General features: G+C 42.7%; 1 protein-coding gene across 1 annotated transcript; it reads right to left on the minus strand.

Annotated features, from left to right (window-relative positions):
- Nucleotides 1–1,853: 1,853 nt before the first annotated feature.
- LOC124261220 lies at nucleotides 1,854–14,326 on the minus strand. The gene is made up of 4 exons (XM_046695543.1): nucleotides 14,203–14,326; nucleotides 11,646–12,768; nucleotides 2,607–5,762; nucleotides 1,854–2,137 (listed from the first exon to the last, which is right to left on the minus strand). Exons 2-3 carry the CDS (start codon nucleotides 12,755–12,757, stop codon nucleotides 3,113–3,115), a joined length of 3,762 nt encoding a protein of 1,253 aa, XP_046551499.1. The 5' UTR covers nucleotides 12,758–12,768; nucleotides 14,203–14,326; the 3' UTR covers nucleotides 1,854–2,137; nucleotides 2,607–3,112.
- Nucleotides 14,327–19,127: the final 4,801 nt, after the last annotated feature.

Genomic DNA, 19,127 nt, shown 5'->3' on the forward strand with positions numbered 1-19,127 from the left:
TCAAAAGTTTGTTACCAAGCTACAAATTCTGGCCAGAGAATCACACGATCAGCTATGAAACATGTACAAGGCACTCATGACAGTAAGGAAGTGGGCCCTTTTCCCTGCACTTGAAATTCAATTAGATTCACAGGGTCCCATATTAGGTTCACATAACCCTAATCAGATTCACAAGACCCTCAGCCCCTCAAATTAGACCCATAATTCATATCAATGTACCATATGATATATGATACGACCATCATTGAAGCAGCTTATGTTTCAGTCCAGACTGGTTTAAAAAATTAATAGTTAGTGCAGGCAGTCTGAATTTCATTGAAGCTTACCTTAAAATCTGTCACAAAATATGTATATGATATAAAATCACTATGAACAACAAATCTAATAATCCAGTCATTCAACTTAAACACAAACTGGTTGACACCAACAACCTCTTGCCAAATTAATCACACTTACTCCTGGTATACAGCAAATGTCACTACAAAATTCCTGAATGGGGATTTTAACATGGCTGTGATGGCTCTGTACAGGTGACTTTATTTGTGTATTTTGAAACCCCAAAAGGGTAAGAGGCTTTAATGCTTAACTCTTCATTACAGCACTGAATGCAATAATACAGTACACTGAAAAACAACATATTTAACAAAATATTTGTCTCCATTTTGCCTGCCAAGGACTTTAGTTTTAAACACAAAACAAATCTCTGGATGCCTATCATGACTCCATGACTGAGATATGTATTGATACATACGGAGGCATATTGTGAGATTCCATATTTGTATTATCACAAGCATTTGAAAACAAAAATATATCTTCATCTGCCCCTGAGGAAATGAACTGTCAACATCTGTTTGGAGTCATATGCTGTATTCCTAAAAATCTTTTACACTCTTTTTTCAGTTGTGAGTGAGCGTGAGTTGGGAATAATGACACATTAAACATTATTCCACTTATAACCAGGTGTTTTATCTAAACATGAGAGGAAAGCCTCATGTGATGTAGGTGCCAGATGTTTACCACTTTAAGCATGTGAATGGTGCTTAAACACAAAGAAACAAAACCACGCAAACTGTGATTTGAACACAAGACCTAACCCTTCTATTATGCTAAAACTACACAACTGTGCACAGTGAATATGGATGACTGAGACGTTGGGCACATCCATGACAAAACTACACAACTGTGCACAGTGAATGTGGATGACTGAGACGTTGGGCACATCCATGACAAAAAACCAAAAGACACAACTGTGCACAGTCAATTTGAGTGACTAAAACCTCAGACACATGCATGTAAATAGAACACAACTGTTCACAGGGGCAGTGGGGTAGTCTAGTGGTTAATGTGTTTGCTCATCACGCAGGGTTCCATTCCTCACATGGGTACAAAGTGTGAAGCCCATTTCTGGTGTCCCCTGCAATGATATTGCTGGAATATTGCTAAAAGCGTTGTAAAACCAATCTCACTCACTCCACTGTGCACAGAGAATGTGAATGACTAAAACCTCAGACACATGCATGCAAAAAGAACACAACTGTGCATAGCAAACATGGATGACAGAAAGTTGGGTATATCAATGGGCACCTTCAGTTCTGTATTGTAATTTAGCCCAATCCTATTCGTTGACATGACATCCCAAGCATCTCAGCTGAACCTGTTACAGTCTTCATACACAGAGTCTAATGTCACACACAAATACTTGACCAAAATAGACTCATGAAGATCTGGGTTAGAATTGATCTTCAGTAACCCATGCTTGTCGTACAAGGCAACTAACGGGATAGGGTGATCAGGCTCGCAGACTTGGTTGACATGTCATCGTATCCCAATTGCGTAGATCGAGGCTCGTGCTGTTGATCACTGGATTGTCTGTTCCAGACTCGATTATTTACAGCTGGAAAAGTGCTGAGTGCGGCGTAAAACTAAACTCACTCACAAACTTAACCCAAATAATCTTCATATATTGTAAACTCTAGATGATATAGGCTCAGTTGGGTAGCCTAGGCTCAGTTGGGAAGCCTAGTGGTTAAGGCTTTTAGCTGATCATGACAAAGACCCTGGATAAATTCTTGGGTACAATGTTGAAGCCTGTTTCTGGTGTTCCCCACGATGATAATCCTGATATATTCCTCAATTCCTTGACGTACCTCAAACCCTCAAACCCTTCTCAATCATGGTATACAAACCCATTGAGCTCATAAAACCCCCACCCCCACCCATCCACTGCTAATGATACAGTGACTCATTTTCCAGTGCTCATTTTTCCAGTGCAGAGATGGATCCATGTTTCTCAAAGGCAGGGTCATTGGTATTCAGATTGAGACAGTGGTGGTTAAATCCAGAATATGGGGATCCCGACGCGCGCCATACCAAAATCCATGTTTCATTAATGGGTAGGCAGGATGCGGTTAGTCAGTATAATGAGTGGGGTATTCATGCTTCACTGCGGCATGGTATCTCAGTGGACTAGCACTATAAAACCAGCTTCAGTCTGGGCTAGTACAAGCAGCCGCGACATACACACATACGACGCTGCACGCCGTCATATGAGCGAAATTTAAACCCAATCCACCACCACCACCACAGATTGAACTGAATTGACTGACTGGTATGTAACCTTCATCAGTATGATGAGATTATTATGACTTCCCACCATCAAACAGTTTCTTGCCTGGCATTGCCATTTGATGTTAATTCTGTTCATCAGTAATAGACTCTCCTGAACTCCCCTGGTTCAATAAAGAATTCATACTGTTAAGAATTCCACAGATGGTGAGCAAATAACCCTCCATGGTTGAGTCTGGACCACTGGTATTGATTGGTAACCTTCACTGAATTTAGGCATGAGATTATTATGACTTCCTAGCATCAAACAGTTTTCTTGTCTGTCATGGCTATTTGATGTTAATACTGTTCATCAGTAATAGACTCTCCTGGACTCCCCTGGCTCAGTAAAGCATTGATACCATTGAGAGCTCCATAGATGGTGAGCAAATAACCATCCATGGTTCACGGACCAATTCATCTTGAGAGCTCTATTTCTGGTGGAAAGGTACACATCCTTATCATTCTCCTTCAACAGCCAGGCTTTGATGATCCTATCAACATTGGCTCACAATGTAAGGTCGATAACATCCCCGGTCTTCCCATGGTTCACGGACCCATTCATCTTCTTGAGAGCTCTACTTATGGTGGAAAGGTGCACATCCTTATCATTCTCCTTCAACAGCCAGGCTTTGATGTTCCTCAGAGTAATGGTTGGGTCGGCTGTCTTCAGCTGTTTAATGAGCTGCATGTCCTTCAGCGTCAGCTTCTTGTTGTTCGTCACCTCCAGACCATCCCACTCCCCTTCCATCCTGACATCCACCACTGCCTTCAGCTGGTTTCCAGAATATGTCTCATCCTCAGCATCTTCTTGGAGGATGTAATCTGGTGATCCTGAATACAAATTACCTGACAAATCATATGATGTCCTGTGTGAGAAGTTATCACTGTTGCTAGATTGAACACATTCATCAGAATATGCCACCTGGGCCTCTGAGCATTCATCAAACTGAGATTCATCCAACATAGAATCATCCTCATTATCAACTTGATATTCAGCAGAACCTCCTGCTTCGTGACTGTTTATATAGACTAAGTAGTTAGGTTCCATCTCTTCTTGAGTGTGAACGATCTTCTTCAGAGCTCTGCAGACAGATGACACATGGACATCAAGATTCCTCTCATCAAGAAGCCTATACTTCATCTCAGTCAAGGTGATACAAGGGTTTTGTCTCTTTAAACATTCTAGAAAGTCCAAATCAGCAGGCTGCAGTTTACCATGTTTATGACGCATGTCATTCCTGGTTTCATAACCAGTGAAGCTGCCCTGATCTCTCCCCAGTTCCTTCTTCTCTGGTGATGTAATATTGCTCTGAACCATCAGTTCATTGTCCTCATCATACATCCCTGATGACATACTATCGTTCACTGAAATATCTGTCACATGTTGATTAACAGATTCACATCCTGCATGGAAATTCTGGGCTTTTGCATGACAAAACTTCTTTGAATAATTATTCCTACCATTTTCCAGAACTTGTGGATCACTGTCAGACAAATCTACAACCAAACTATCATGAATGTTTCTTTTGGTGGGCATCCGCATTTTCCTTGACAAATGTCTGGAGTGTAACTGTTCATTATAGACAGGCGATGATTTTGACTGAGGAACTGTTGCTTGCTTCAAAACATTTTCACCAAAAATGGTGACATTGTCATTGATGCCTCTTGAAGTCCATTTCTTCATGACAGAAGGCTGCTTTTGGTGCAGCATCATGTGCTGACCATGCAAAGTCACAGAACTCTGTGCTCCAGAGGGTGAACCTACCACTATGCTTTCATCCCTGTTCCTTGATGAATCTACCCTTCCCTGTCTCTGGGCTGTTGGATTCTCACGGATATTACGATGGGTAGCCATTGCTGATATTTTGGTAGTTAGATTATGCAAGGAGATGAGCAAGCCCCTTTGCCTTTCTAACTGTTCCCTGACCTCCTCATTGGTTAAATATGGTTTCCTATTCAACAAATAGGTCAAGAACATTTCATCCTGGGGTAGGAAGTTCTTATGAATCCACTGTTTCCTGTCCTTCATCAAATCCACCTTATTTCTTGAATTATCAGAGTCTCTGTGTCTTCCATTAGACCTATGTTCAGATTGTGAGGCTTTTTCCTCCAGATATTCAACTTGGCAAATTGACTCTATGTTTCTTTGAGAATTTAGAAAAGCTGCTTCTTGAACGGAACTCTTCCTCTTCATTGCTCTGGAGACAGTTGAGACATGAACCTCAACACCTCTTTCGATGCCGAGACGTTTTCTTATTTCGGAGAGAGTCAGTATTGGATTCTCTCTCTTTAATCTTTCAATAAAGCAGACATCCTCCTTGGTGAGTTTCTTTCTTATCTCCGGTGATTCTTTGGGAGGAGGATGTATTGGTTTCCTCTTTTGATAACCTTCACCGGTTTCTTCAGCACAAGGGTCCCATGAGGTGTCATCATCTTCAGCAATATCTATCTCTACATAGTGACCCAAATTCACAGAATTTGTTTCATCCCAATTTCCAGAAGTATATCTTGTCATCAGATCAACACCATCCTCCATCGAGCTGGGATCACTGTCAGTTGTCTTTGAAGCATCTCTCCTTGAAACATGAGGTACTGAAGCATCTGTCTTTGAAGCATCCATCCTTGAAGCAGCTACCTTTGAAGCTTGCCTTGGATGATGCCATTTCCTTTTGCTGACTTTAAGCCAAGGTAGAGTTTCTGGTGGAATCTGGACAGAGGTACGAGTGTCACCAACCTCCTGGTCATGGTGGTGACTGTTTACGTCAGTGTTGTAGCTATCATTATTCTGATGTGGAGATTCTATTGACCCATCATCTTCAATTCTGGAGTCCACAGGAACATAGCTTGAAGACTCACGAGGAACTGCTGCATTATCTACATATTCTTCCTGCTTAATCTCTGAATTGTCACAAGACAATACTGTCTTCCTCACTGAATATTCACTTGTATTTTCAGTAACTTTTATGCCTTGATGAAGGTTTTTCCTTTTTCCAGACACAGTTAGAGTTTCTCCAATATTTCTGTCTTTGATTGTTGGAAAAAGTGCCCTTCCAGACTCCTCATCAGAAGCAGGTTCTTGCTTCACATGTACATGATACGGCATGGGTGTCAAGGGATTAGGGTCATCTCTCAATGATGTATTTGATGTTTCAGGCCTGAAGGAAAAATATACAGCTGTGAGAATCTATAGCCATTGTTCAGAGCAATTCAGCATGTTTGCTATTATTTAGAGATATCAACCATGAGCAATAATGTAATTTTCTGAGTAAAATTGATATTTTATACTTATCCTGACTCATGCTTATTGCTTGTCTTCTTCCTCTTGCGAACTTAGTGGAACACTTGTATCTCCTATTGAAGCTCCCTTCAATAAAACAGACGTAAAATCACTACTCACCAGAGTTGTCTCTATCTCAGTTTTGGCGGGAAACTGTGGCGCCAGCGCCGTGCTCCCACGCTTCGCTCTCTCCTGACTATGAGCCCGACACTTGAATTTGCAGGGAAATCCAAAGTGTCTAGTGGGGAGGTTGGGAGGGCTTACCTCATGAGTCAGGATAAGTATAAAATATCAATTTTATTCAGAAAATTACATATTTTTCCTTATCCTGACTCATGCTTATTGCTTGTAGAATCCGACGGATTGGAGGCGGGAAAGTTACTTTAGGATTTCATGTAGTGATTTACGTCAGCTATACCCCCCTGCGGGAACTTCGTATTGGCACTGTATTTACTGCTAATCTCTGCTGCTGTTGCGACCCTGTCCTTCCAGCTGCCTTTTGATGGGGGGACCACAATTGTTAACTTTTGGTCCTTTCTTCTGTTAACATTTTATGTGGATTTTGCGACTCCATCTTTTGATGCAAGCACCAAGTGGAGAAGCGACCCTTTCCTGTACGAGTATCCTTACAAGTACTGGGTCATATCACTTATGCTAGTCGTTAGACGTGCATTGAGACTTAAGCAGAACTCTGCTGAGTGTAGGCTTTGTAAGTCATGTGATAAAAGGGCGAGACTTTGTCTCAACGCCTTTGAGGGACTGTCAACTGTTGTGCTACAACCAGAGGGCCGAAATGGTGAATGCCAGAGACGTCCTCTGTGGCGATGTCCCTCAGGTAGTGGTTTGCAAACACCATGTCTGATTTCCAAAAGCAGCCCTCCATTATCGTCTTGAGCGAGCAATTCTCAGCAATTCCCATGTTTGCGATTTCCAAAACAGTGTTGGATTTCCAGGGCTCCTAACTTCGTGTGAGGTTGGAGGCTCTAACCGTGTGGGAGGATCTAGTCCTGCTGCTTTGTAGGCCCGTGAGTATGACAGTTCTAATCCAGATTGATATCGTAGTACAGGGAGACTTCCGTCTGTGTAAGCTGTTGATATCTCGGGACTAAAAAGTCGGCTTGAACTTGCGTCTCCTGACTCTGGATTGTGTAGATATACTTTAATGCTCTCACTGGGCACAAGGATAGGTCGCGTATCTTGTGGTCCAAGGACGGAGGATAATGCTGGGGCGCAGTAGTCGGAACTTCCTGGGTTGCGGAATTGTCTGTCCAGTTGACCTGGCAGTTGATTCTTTTGCGATGAAATCCCATCGTAGGTCCCATATGCACTGTGTTTTGATTTTCATCAAAGCATGTTCTCTCCCAGTAGTCCAGAGCATGTATTTCCAGTGCTCCCATCTCCTTGATACTGTTTATCTCGATGTAACATCCATTTCGCTGGAGACGGTTGAGTGGATGGGAGAGGGCGCTGCGTTTAGTCCTTGCCAGGATATGCTGAGAAAGCAGAGCGTCCATGTTGATCTATGCTTGTTTATGTAAAACGCCACTGTGGATCTGGTACTGGTGAGACTACTGCTTTCATTTCCAGCATGTTGATGTGCAGACTTTTCTCCTCGTTGTTCCATCTCCGCCACAATGTTGTCAGCTGATTGTTGAAGCTTGTGGGGCCGTGGTCGTCCACCATAGTCGATGAGGTCTGAGATGAGCATTGATGAAGACCTGTAGCGGGCGTAGTTGTAACCTCCTTCTGGCTGTCATGTCTTGTGCGGACGTGAGGAGACCCAACAGACTCTGCCATTGTCGTAGTGGCCACGGAGAGAGTAGGGCTTGTGAGATTGTCTGTTGAATCTTGAGCCAGCGGTCCCTGGTACGACGATGCGGTTCTGCGTCGTGAGAAATCTGATGCCTAGGAACTGCAGGTCCTGCGTAGGTTCTAGGTCCGATTTGAGTAGATTCACTAGCCACCCCAGTTGTGTAAGCAGTCTGATGGTGAAGTCCAGCTGTAGTCTGAGACGCTTGGGATCATCATGTACTTGAATCCCGTCGTCGAGGTAGAAGGCACTGCGTAGACCTCGATGATGTAGGTATGCGACTATGGGCTTCGTCACCCTTGTAAACAACCAGGGGGCCGACGATATTCCAAATGGCAGGACCTTCCATTGGTAGTGTAGACCGTCCAGTGTAAACCTGAGGTACTTCCTCGAGGCCGGATGTACAGGAATATGCAGGTAGGCGTCCTGTAGATCTATGCTGGCCATGTAGTCCATCGGACGGATGAGGTGGAGTAATTGAGGTAGATGTATCATGCGGAACTTGGGAGGTCTGCTTAGATAGTCTCTGTTGAACGCCCTCATATTGTAGATAAGTCGGAACTTTTCTTTGGAGTTTTTCTTGGGCACTAGGAAAACTGGGGAGTAGAACCCTGGTGTGATGTGGGCTGGATCCATGACTTCTATGGCTTGCTTCTCTAGTAGAGATGTGACCGCCTCTCGTAACCTCTCTGTCTGATGGGTCTTGAAGTCGAACTTGTGAGGGTCGACTGTAAGCGGCGGAGCTGCCTGTAGTTGTATGCGATATCCATCTCTTAGGATGTTGGATACAAACGGATTTTGAAGTATTCCCCAGTTTCCCCAGTACCGTTGAAGACGTCCACCCACTTGTGAAGGTTGTACGGGAACGGCTGGGGGTGGAAGACTCCAGTCGTTCCGAACCCCTCTTTCATCGTCGATGATCCCTGACGCCTCTGGGTGCCCTGCCTCGTCTAGCGGGTCGTCCTCTATAGGTGCCGGCTGGGTGACGAAAAGAATCTTTTCCGCCTCTGGAGGTACTCATTTTCTTGTCCCGTGCCTTCTGGATCCCAGCGAACTTCGACCTGCCCGAGTAGCGCTGGGATGTTTGCCTGATGACGCTGGCCAGTGTATCTATGGACTTGATCATGAGGACCTCTCTGGAGTCTTTGGTAACTTCCTTGGCGACCTCGTCAATTTCTCCAGCGAAGATGGATGGAGTTGACCACGGGGCTGTTTAGAGTGACTTGGTGAAGCGTTTACCCCAGGAGCAGGAGGCTAGTGTCAGCGCTGCGGAGATCGATGAGAGATGGTCTGTCATAAATTGTTGGTCCTTCTTCTGCATAAGGAGTGCAGAGTATATCATCCTGTCTTCTTCCGCAGTAGAGTCCCGGAACTTAGCAATGAGTGTTTCGTTGACTGTTCTTGATCTGTTAAGGCCGAAGAACATCCTCCTGGTCATCGTTTCGACTTGTGCCAACTTCTTGTCTTCGATCTTATAAGACCTTGGCCTTGGCATCGCTGATGACTTTGAAGTTCTCGTCGATGTCCTGTGCTTTGAGGAACGAATCCATGTTATGGGATGAGAACTTTTTGGCGTTGAACTGTGGCAGATGCGGTGCCTGGGCTTTCGTGGCATTCTTGAAGGCCGCATCCAAATTCTGTGGAACCGCTGCGATGGGATCAATCGGTGGGAGAGTGATCGTGTCGACGTCCTCATCCTGCATGAGATAGGTATGAGCTGTATTCTCGTTCTTACAGGGCGACGCCAAGTCCAGACCGTTTGCCATCCAGTAGCATATCTCGGAGTCAGAGAAGATGATCCCGCCGTCGTCCTCAGTGACAGGATTGCTGAGTAAAGGATGTTGTTCCTCCTCCGGCGGTGATCTGGGTGGTGACCTTTGCGACTGCGGGGACTTTGCGACTGCGGGGACCTGCGTGGAGACCTTCGTGGAGACCTTCGTGGAGACCTGCGAGGGGAGGAGCCCGGAGAACTGCATCTGTAGGGTGACCTGCGCGGGGAGACCTGCGCGGAGATGAGCGACTATTGGTTCGCGAATGCCTCTGAGAATCCCTCAACGATCTGCGTAGGATGCGGAAGAGGCCTTGGAGACTGTATCCAAAGTCCTTCGTGAGTGCCTTCGCAAACGCTGATCATCTGAGTCCGCATCAGGGGATAGGCGACTGGTCCTTCACGAGTGTCTTCGCGAATGCTGGTCGTCCGAGTCCGTATCCGGGGATGGGCGAGAGTCTTCGCACGAGTGCCTTCGCGAATACTGATCGTCCGAGTCCGCAGCAGGGGATGGGCGAGTCGTCCTTCACGATTGCCTTCGCGAATGCTGATCGTCCGAGTCCGCAGCAGGGGATGGGTGAGATGTCCTTCGCGCAGGCTGGTCCTGAAGGGTAGATCGGTTCCCAGACGCCACGTTGGTGGAGGGCCTCTCAGAAGCGTTGTCTGCGTTGGAGCCTTCGCTGAAGGCTCGGGTCCTCTCTGCGGCCTGGCTGTGATACCCTCTCCAGTCGAAGCGCTGCTCCATCATTTCCATGATCTGTTGGGAAAACTGCTGCATGAAGTCCCCCGGGTTGAAGGTCTGCGGTGGTAGAAGAGCTGCCCTTTCTGCGGTGATAGCAATATGGCCCAAGGATCGCTCATCTGCCGTCAGCGTAGATACCTCGGGCTGCGTGGATATCTGCGCTGAAGTCACCGTTGCTGAGACTGGCCTCTTCTTGTGAAGTATCTCTGGGATGATGAGCGGCTGCTCATCGTAGAGTCCCCGTTCCGACAACGGGACAATCTCGGCCGAGAATGTCCGTGTGGTCTGCGCTGACTTCCCCGTAGAGGTGGTCGACGCCCTGGGGGTGCGGAGCCAGCGCTGGGTAGATGACGACTTCCTCGTCTTAGGCTGCGACGAAGGGACGTCCGGAGTAGCAGGCCTTTTCTTGGAGGTGGCGGACATCGTCCCAGGCCCGTCCCCCGAGGAAGTCTCCGGCGTATCACCAGACGGAAGGGGGTTGTCTGACATCAGTTGACTCGTGAGGGACTCAGCTGGTTTATCCATGACCTGACAAACCCGTCTCGACCTATCTGCAGCACGTCTAAGGACGCAAAGAAGGTATTTATTAAATTCAAAATTAGTTAAATGCTGGCAATGAATGCAGCGCGAGCTGGAAGAACATGTCTGAATGCAGCTAGGGCACAGTTGATGAGGGTCAGCAGCAGAGAACCGAAGTCTACAATTGAAACAGGTTTTCATGAAAGGTAAACAACTGAACAAACACGGACAAAACCGTGAACAAACAGTGCTAAATACAACTAAATATCAAACCATATTGTTGAAGGATACTAACTAAACCTCTCTAAAAGTAATATAGAGGGGAATAACTAAGAAATAAAAGGATATAGTGCCGTATAGGAGACACAGGCGCTCTCACAACCTGCTCACAGGGCGAAGAAGGAGAGAGTGAAGCGTGGAGCACGGTGGCGCCACAGTTTCCCGCCAAAACTGAGATAGAGACAACTCTGGTGAGTAGTGATTTTACGTCTGTTTTATTGAAGGGAGCTTCAATAGGAGATACAAGTGTTCCACTAAGTTCGCAAGAGGAAGAAGACAAGCAATAAGCATGAGTCAGGATAAGGAAAAATAATTATTATATTTCATGTAAAATAGGTATCCTCTTCATTAAAACTGCAACATTGAACTTAGCATGCCAAACATCAAGTTGTTTCGGTATTGTACTGGTATTGTACAGTGAAAAAATTGTCTGCTACAAAAAATCTCCTTACATGATTCAAGTGTATCCCCATAATTAGTATCAGCACTTCAGTCAAACATCACCACTTGACATACATTCGATGGCCCAAAGCACTTCAGTTAACATATAATTTATTTACAACAGTAATTTCATAGTCATTCTTTCCCCTTTTCAAAAGTATTACTGTGATTACCGTTTATATGTAAAGATGTATTTCCTTACCTATTACTTTCTGTATTCTTCATAGTTTCATGAGGGTTTTCCTGCGCAGACAGATCACTGCCATCTCGACCAGGTAGAAACTCATCAAATTCAGACAAAACCAATGCTGGCTGACCAAACACAACAGTGTAAGGATCTTGAAAAGCTGAAGGCCTCCTTGCCACATTCAATTTCAACATGATTTCTGGGAGCCAATCTGACCACTCTCTCTCATTATAGCCTTCAGCTGCAATAAGGCAAATGCTGTCATGTATAAAAGTCGCTACCTCATCATTTTCTTCTGTTTCTGAATCTTGAGTTTTAATCTTGATGCCATCAAGCACAAACGAAAGACTGCTACCTTTACAGGAGTCTGAAACTTCATCAAGCACCTTGGTAATATTTGGTGTATCAACGCTGGAAAAATTCTTAGGGGGACCAAAATAACTTAAAAAATATCTCTTTAAATTTTTGGCTATTTCCCTTGAACTGTCATTCTTCAAAGGAAACAAGACACTAAAGTTTGAAAATTGATCCTCAACATGACCAATGAAGTAAAATTCATTTGAAGGTTTCAGTCTCATATCTATGATGTTGACAGACACATCCTGCAAGAAGCAAGAATCAGCTTTGTTGATCACTTTTATGGGTCTGGCTGATGCCTTCATTTTGGAAGAAGTCTGAAGATGACTGTCTGAAATGCTATCACTTGTAGAATCGGCTTGACAGCAGTCACATCTTTTCACAAATTCAGAAATATAATCTTTTGAAATGTCATAATAAAGGTCAGACACAGACTGAAGTGTTTGAGTGTAGTTTCCATGATTTAGCACATACACATGAATATCTTGTACTTTCCCATAGATCTGATTCTCATGCAAGACCCTGACATAACCCTTGGATGTGCTCCCTTCCTTAGGCACCACAAGTACCTCAGTTTGGTCTTCATCAGGCAGCTGCAAGAGCTGGAAGCGTTGGCGCTGGATCCAACTCTTGAACCGATAGGAAGCTCCTGTGCCTAACTTCAAATACTGGACAATTTTTTCATATTTGTTCTTTGATATTAGAAGCATATTTCTTCCATTCTGACATTTTGCCAAGATACTGTCCAACTGCTTTTTGTGTGTGTCCATTCTTTTAGAACCTGAAATAATTAATAGAATACAAATTAAATACTGTGTATACAAGGATTACAAATAGTAAAGAATGAGTTAGAACTTACACTGATATATATTAATGAAGATTTTCAAAGTTAGCTGTCATCAAATGAATATATGAAAGCATATATATATTTTGAACATTTTATGTCTCCCTGACATAAAGAATTAAATCATGGCAACACCAAAAAAGATCTGGGTTAGAATTGGTCTTCAGCAGCCATGGTCACGACTAATGGGATCTGGTGGTCAGGCTCACTGACTTGGTTGACCCATGTTATTGTATCCCAATTGCGTAGGTACATGCTCGTGCTATTGATCACTGGATAGTCTGGTCTAGACTTGACTATTTACAGACTGCCTACATATATCTGTAATATTGGGGCATTAAATAACCATCCAACCTACCACCAAATATATGAGACAGTTTTTTTGTTCATGTTACAATATATCTACAATGTAAACAAGGAAGCTTTCTGTTGTTTGTGAATTAACAGGGTCTGAATTAGGGTTTCTACATAAGAGAATGTTACATTGTTTACAACTGATATTCACACATGGGGATTTAAGGTACCCTGCAACCCATGATTGTCTAAAGAGGTGAATGGATCATGTCATCAGTCTCAGTGAAACATTACATTGCATTTATGGGGCGGTGGGGTACCCTAGTGGTTAAAGTGTTGGCTTGTCATGCCGAAGACCCGGGTTCGAATCCCCACATGGGTACAATGTGTGAAGCCCATTTCTGGTGTTTCCCGCCGTGATGTTGCTGGAATATTGCTAAAAGCGGCGTAAAACCAAACTCAGTCAGTCATTGCATTTATGCTCATGATGTCAATCACTGGATTGTCTGTTCTGGATTTGATAATAGGAGACTGCCAGCACACCTGGAATATTGCTGAGAGAGCCAGTGTTAAACATATATAATATCTTAATATTGATTACCTGATCACCACATACTACCAACACTGCACTTGGGAAACATCAGATACTGCATCAGGAACTTTGTTATTACGAACGAGGAATGGGAAAGGGAAGGTGTGTCAACATGTATGTGCATTTGGGAATGTTCACTTACCGATTTTACTGATTTCATAATGTCCCCGATTTATGGAAAGTAATCAATAAAAATCTCCAAGGTGATCAGCGACAAGCCATTTCGTGATATAGACAAAAATGTTATATTACTGAAGCGTTTCCTGACATATTTCTGAAAAGTAATATGGACAAACAATCGGCGAAATTCAACACCGGATATGACATAAATCGACTGGCGCGCCATATTTAATTCTAATCACGGTCTGCAGCAGTCCGTTTTGATTCACATTCGTTGATCACAGCCCCTCCCACAAAACGAGTCCGTTGGGGGGACTTAAGTCACATTTTGTTAAAAGCTCCGAAGTTAAACCGTAATTATTTACCTTCTGCTTAGGTCCAAGTGACTGATATCATCAGAATGTGCGGTGGCACAAAAACATTTCTGGACGAGGAACGCCAATCTCCCTTGTTTGTTTACATATCTTATATTAACAGGAAGTATGTAGACGGAAGTGCTGGGTGAGTAAAAGTAGGAACGAAAAAGTAATGAACACGGATTTCAACTTTCGTGTTTGGCTCAGGACGTCAGAAACATAACAAATCGATTATTGTAATGTGTATACACATTACACAAACAGGGTCTGAATTACACATTACACAAACTCTTGTATCGTTGAAACTGTTACTATAATCAGAGTGTGGGCAGCAGTGAAGATTTTTATTTTCCATTTAAGAAATAATTACCTAATAACGATTGATTTCATACGAAAATAAGATAAACGTAGATCGATTGGTGAGCTTCAACAACCGAACAGCTGTTTTACTGTTTCGATGAGTTTCAAACACATAATTATATGTCGTAATATTCAGTCTGTCATAGCCAGAATAGGATCGTCATCACACCATAGCCTGACGTACCATAATCTGGCTGCCTTAATGTATAGTATCACAATCATAGCCAGGCTGTCTTAGTCACAGCAGAGACCATATAATAGATCTATTATATGGTCTCTGGTCAGAGTATAAGATCACTATATTACAATAGTTTCGCTATCTTAGGGTAGGTTCATTTTGATATGTGACAGTGTTTATTATGTAAGAATGTTCCAAGTGTAATACATTGTCTTTATGGATAGTCAGCGAAGGACAGTGGTGTGATATATAAGACGGAAGGTTCTACAGCGTTCTACTACGCCACCCCATTGGTCTTTCCACTGTTTTCTGACCAAGGGAGTTGAATAATTTTCAGGAGCCTGACACGTGTAATATCGTATCCCAATTGCGTAGGTCGATGCTCATGATGCTGATCACTGGATTGTCTGGTCCAGACTCGATTATTTAGAGACCGCCTCCATATAGCTGGAATATTGCTGAGTTTGTTTGAACATATTTTATTCAGTGTTGAAATGGATTGGGCACAAGTTATGTAACTTATTACCGCCCGCTACCATCAAAAACATGAACAATAATGATTGGACGTAATGGATGGACATAATAATATTGAGACATATTATTGATTAATTGAAGCGCTTACTTCGTACAATGTATTTATGCACATGTCTAAAGATATTTTATTGATAGTATTTGGCAGAGCAGGGTTGCCATAAAGAATGGTATTAATGTCTAACTGAACTTTTGATAGTTCAAAGTCTTTCTTCAGATCCAAACGGCAACTGACAAATTTTGGACATTTTAAGAAGAAATGGTTAGCATTTTCCACCGGAGCACCATAATTGCAAGCTCTACTCTCTGATAGATTAACACGAAACACATCTGCTTGTAATGAACTACACGAATGTCTTAACTTCGTGTGTAGTATATTTGTCTTTCTTTCACCAAATAGAAAATATTTTGGAACCTTGTCATTATTTCCAGATAACTTTGATTTAAACGATGATAATGAATTTGTACATTTTGTTGTAGAGGAGAGAGCATTCCATAAACTTGCAGAATCATAAATAAATGACTTTTGGAGAATTGAGGTGCGAAATTTAGGAACAGCCAAATCTGATTTGTTACGCAAGTTGTATCCGGAAATAGTTTCAGTAAAAGGTGGAAGTAAATCTATCAGGTAATCAGGAGCTTGCATATTAACAATTTTGTAGAATGTACAGAGTTTTCTTTGTGTTCATCTAACTTTCAATGGTAACCAACCAGTTTCACTGTATAAACTATACCTTGAAGCGAATTTAGGCAATCCGGTTACAATTCTTGCTGCTTCAAGTTGTAACATTTCAAGTTTATCACAAATATAGCTAGGGCAATTATCCCAGACCTCAGATGCATATTCTAAAATAGGCCTAATATACATTTCGTACATACTAGAAAGGATATATCTAGGTAATACGTACTTTAGCGTCCGTAATGAGGAAACAATTTTTGCGGCCTTTTCTATTACAGCAGATACATGATGCGTCGTTAAACAGCAAACCAACCAAACCACATTTGTAGTATTGTTCTCTGGCATATAAGGGGAGCTAACTCTTGCTTTTCACCCCACATTTCATCTCAAGTCACAAGTGCAGCAGCACCCTTGATACCCAGCCATTGGTGCATTGGTGTCTTTACTGCTGTAGTCACTGCTATTGTATTCTACTAACTTTGAATTGGCAATGCCTCTCCATTTTGTACTGCCACCGTAATACCGTTGTTGTGATTTTCATTAATTTGTTAAAAATTAACTAAGTTCATTTTAGAAAACAATTGTTAATTACATCCTGTCTCTTTGTTTTATGTTGGTTTCACACCGAGTGTTTTGCGGACGGGGGCGGTGGGGTAGCCTAGTGGTTAAAGCGTTGACTCGTCACGCGGAAGACCCGGGTTCGATGCCCCATAAGGTGCAATGTGTGAAGCCCATTTCTGGTGTCCCCCGCCGTAATATTGCTGGAATATTGCTAAAAGCGACGTAAATCCCAACTCACTCACTCTTTTGCGGACTGACTTCCAGTTAACTGCTGTATTAGTTTCAACTTCGGAACCAACACGTTACAGCAACATACTATTGCTGTCTTTTTGTGGGATCGTTATCATACCATAGCCAGACTGTGTAGGGTATCAAGCATAACACAGTCTGACTGTCTTAGCGTAGGATTAAAAGCTGAAACCTATAAACTATCCAACCACTATATACAAATACTTAAAATTGAAACATATAAACTATACAATCAATAATTCTTAAAACATGTCTTGGCAACAGACATACCACAGCCTGACTATTTTAGTTAAGTCAATCCCTAATCTCTCGAAAATAATTAGAATTTAGGTAAGTAAACTTTTCGACCTTACTTTTGCGATGAATATATGTATTTGTATTTACATGTATAAGTATTTGTAATAAGGCACATTTAAATTCTAACGCTCAAACAAAACTGACAAATTATAGCTCGTTGGGAAATACTTAAGAATGAATGAGTGACTTTAGTTTTACGCCGCATTTAGCAATATACCAGCAATATTGACACCAGAAATGGGCTTCACACATTGTGCCCATGTGGGGAATGGAAGCAGGTTTTTCGGCTTCGTACTTCATTAACACTTTAACCAATAGGCTCCCCCCGGCCCCAGTACTTACAAAAAAAGACCTTAAGCGTTTGACATCGTGGTCGAGGTTAAGGGGTGTATGTGATCAGCCGTCTGATCAGCCGTTCGTCATGGTAAACACTTGATAGTAGTCATAAATATTGACTCTTTTCATTCTGCTAAACCAGCAGGGTCATTGACTCATATTTCCATGGGGCGTCGGTGTGTTGTGTGCCGTAGTTTTCAATCTCGTGTGTAAATATGCCAAACATATTTGAATGTGTTGTTTTGACTGACCGAGAGTGTGAATGAGTTTGTATGTTGGTTTAATCGCAACAGTGTTTCAGCTGGAAGAAATTCCCAAGTGGTACAGGCATTTTTACAACATAGGTGAAACCAACGATTGAGAAACAACATTAAGAAGTTTGTTTGTTGTTTAACGCCCTACTCTGCAATTATCAAGCTGTATTACTGCGGTTGGTAAATGCCTGATCAAGTCTGGGGCTGACAAACCTGTGAAGGACGTCGTCGGCGTACCGCGTTGTGGTAAGACAGACAACTCAAACCGGCCACATGATCTTTTGGCAGCCTAATCTCGCTCGGTGTAAGACAAAGCATAAATTGTATATTGAAAATTGTGTATGTATCCCATTCGCAAAACCACGTTTTCGTTCTTCGTTAACGCTTTAACCAATAGGCTTCCCCCACCGCCCCTAGTACTTACAAAAAAGACGTTAAGAGTTTGACATCGTGGTCGAGGTTAAGGGGTGTATGTGATCAGCCGTTCGTCATGGTAAACGAAGAGTTATTCTGAGGGATCGCCCATTTATTGCAGGATATTCCCTGTAATTAATGACCAGTCCCTGATCTTGCGTGCCTTTAAATTTTCTGCAGTATTTAACTCGTAAATTTCAGCCTTACATTCATTTGACAATGTTGGACTAACTCTTTCAAATAAACAGATATTACTAAAACTTTGAAACTTTAAGTGTTAAATGAGGGGTGCAGTAATGTTGTGTAATTCCGTAGTATCCTGAAATCGGTCACAAGGTCGAGTTAGGATCAGACAAACCAGTGACTATCATATGCAATTGGTTTTGTTTAACGCCACACTCAGCATTATCATTATTATTAAAAAGGGCTTACTTGATTAATTACATTTCTGAATTCTGTTATTTGTTTTATGGGCCATTCCTATTTCATTAGGAGGTAACAGGCAGGGGATTAGCTGTTCACTGAACCAGATAGTTTGTTGTTTTATCCTGTCTGACAAATGGTAGGATACCTTCCAGCTTAGTCTGTCTCACAGTCCCTGAACCACATTATTTTCCCTACTGCCAAGCCTCTCTGCAGTGCCAAAGCCCTAAATACAGCAAGTTTAGATTTCCTCAGGTTCTGAATCTCTGGTCTCCCTGGGGCTCATTTTCCATTTAAATGGGCTTGTTTGTTACTATCAAAATTATATATATTCAGAGACTAAGCATTAGTCTACTTCCAGCTGTATGACGACGGTTTGAAATAATCGAGTCTGGAACAGACAATCGGTGTACCCCCACTGTGCCCACTTTTCTTAAAACAACAAAATGCAGTCACCCGTAGAACAATAGAGGGATTAGTTATAGTCTGTTTCAAGGTAAATCTGGTGACACCGTGACCACAAGTCTGAATACATAGGTGAACACATTTCAGAACAAATTGGTGAACACTAACAAATGTCACAGTCATGTATATATATAATAAAACGAACCCCCTACTTCATCATTCATCATCATGGCTAATACTCAAGTTG

The sequence above is a fragment of the Haliotis rubra genome, unplaced genomic scaffold (assembly GCF_003918875.1).
Source record: "Haliotis rubra isolate DU_JTF1 unplaced genomic scaffold, ASM391887v1 Scf791, whole genome shotgun sequence".
NCBI classification, from domain to species: Eukaryota; Metazoa; Mollusca; class Gastropoda; order Lepetellida; family Haliotidae; genus Haliotis; species Haliotis rubra.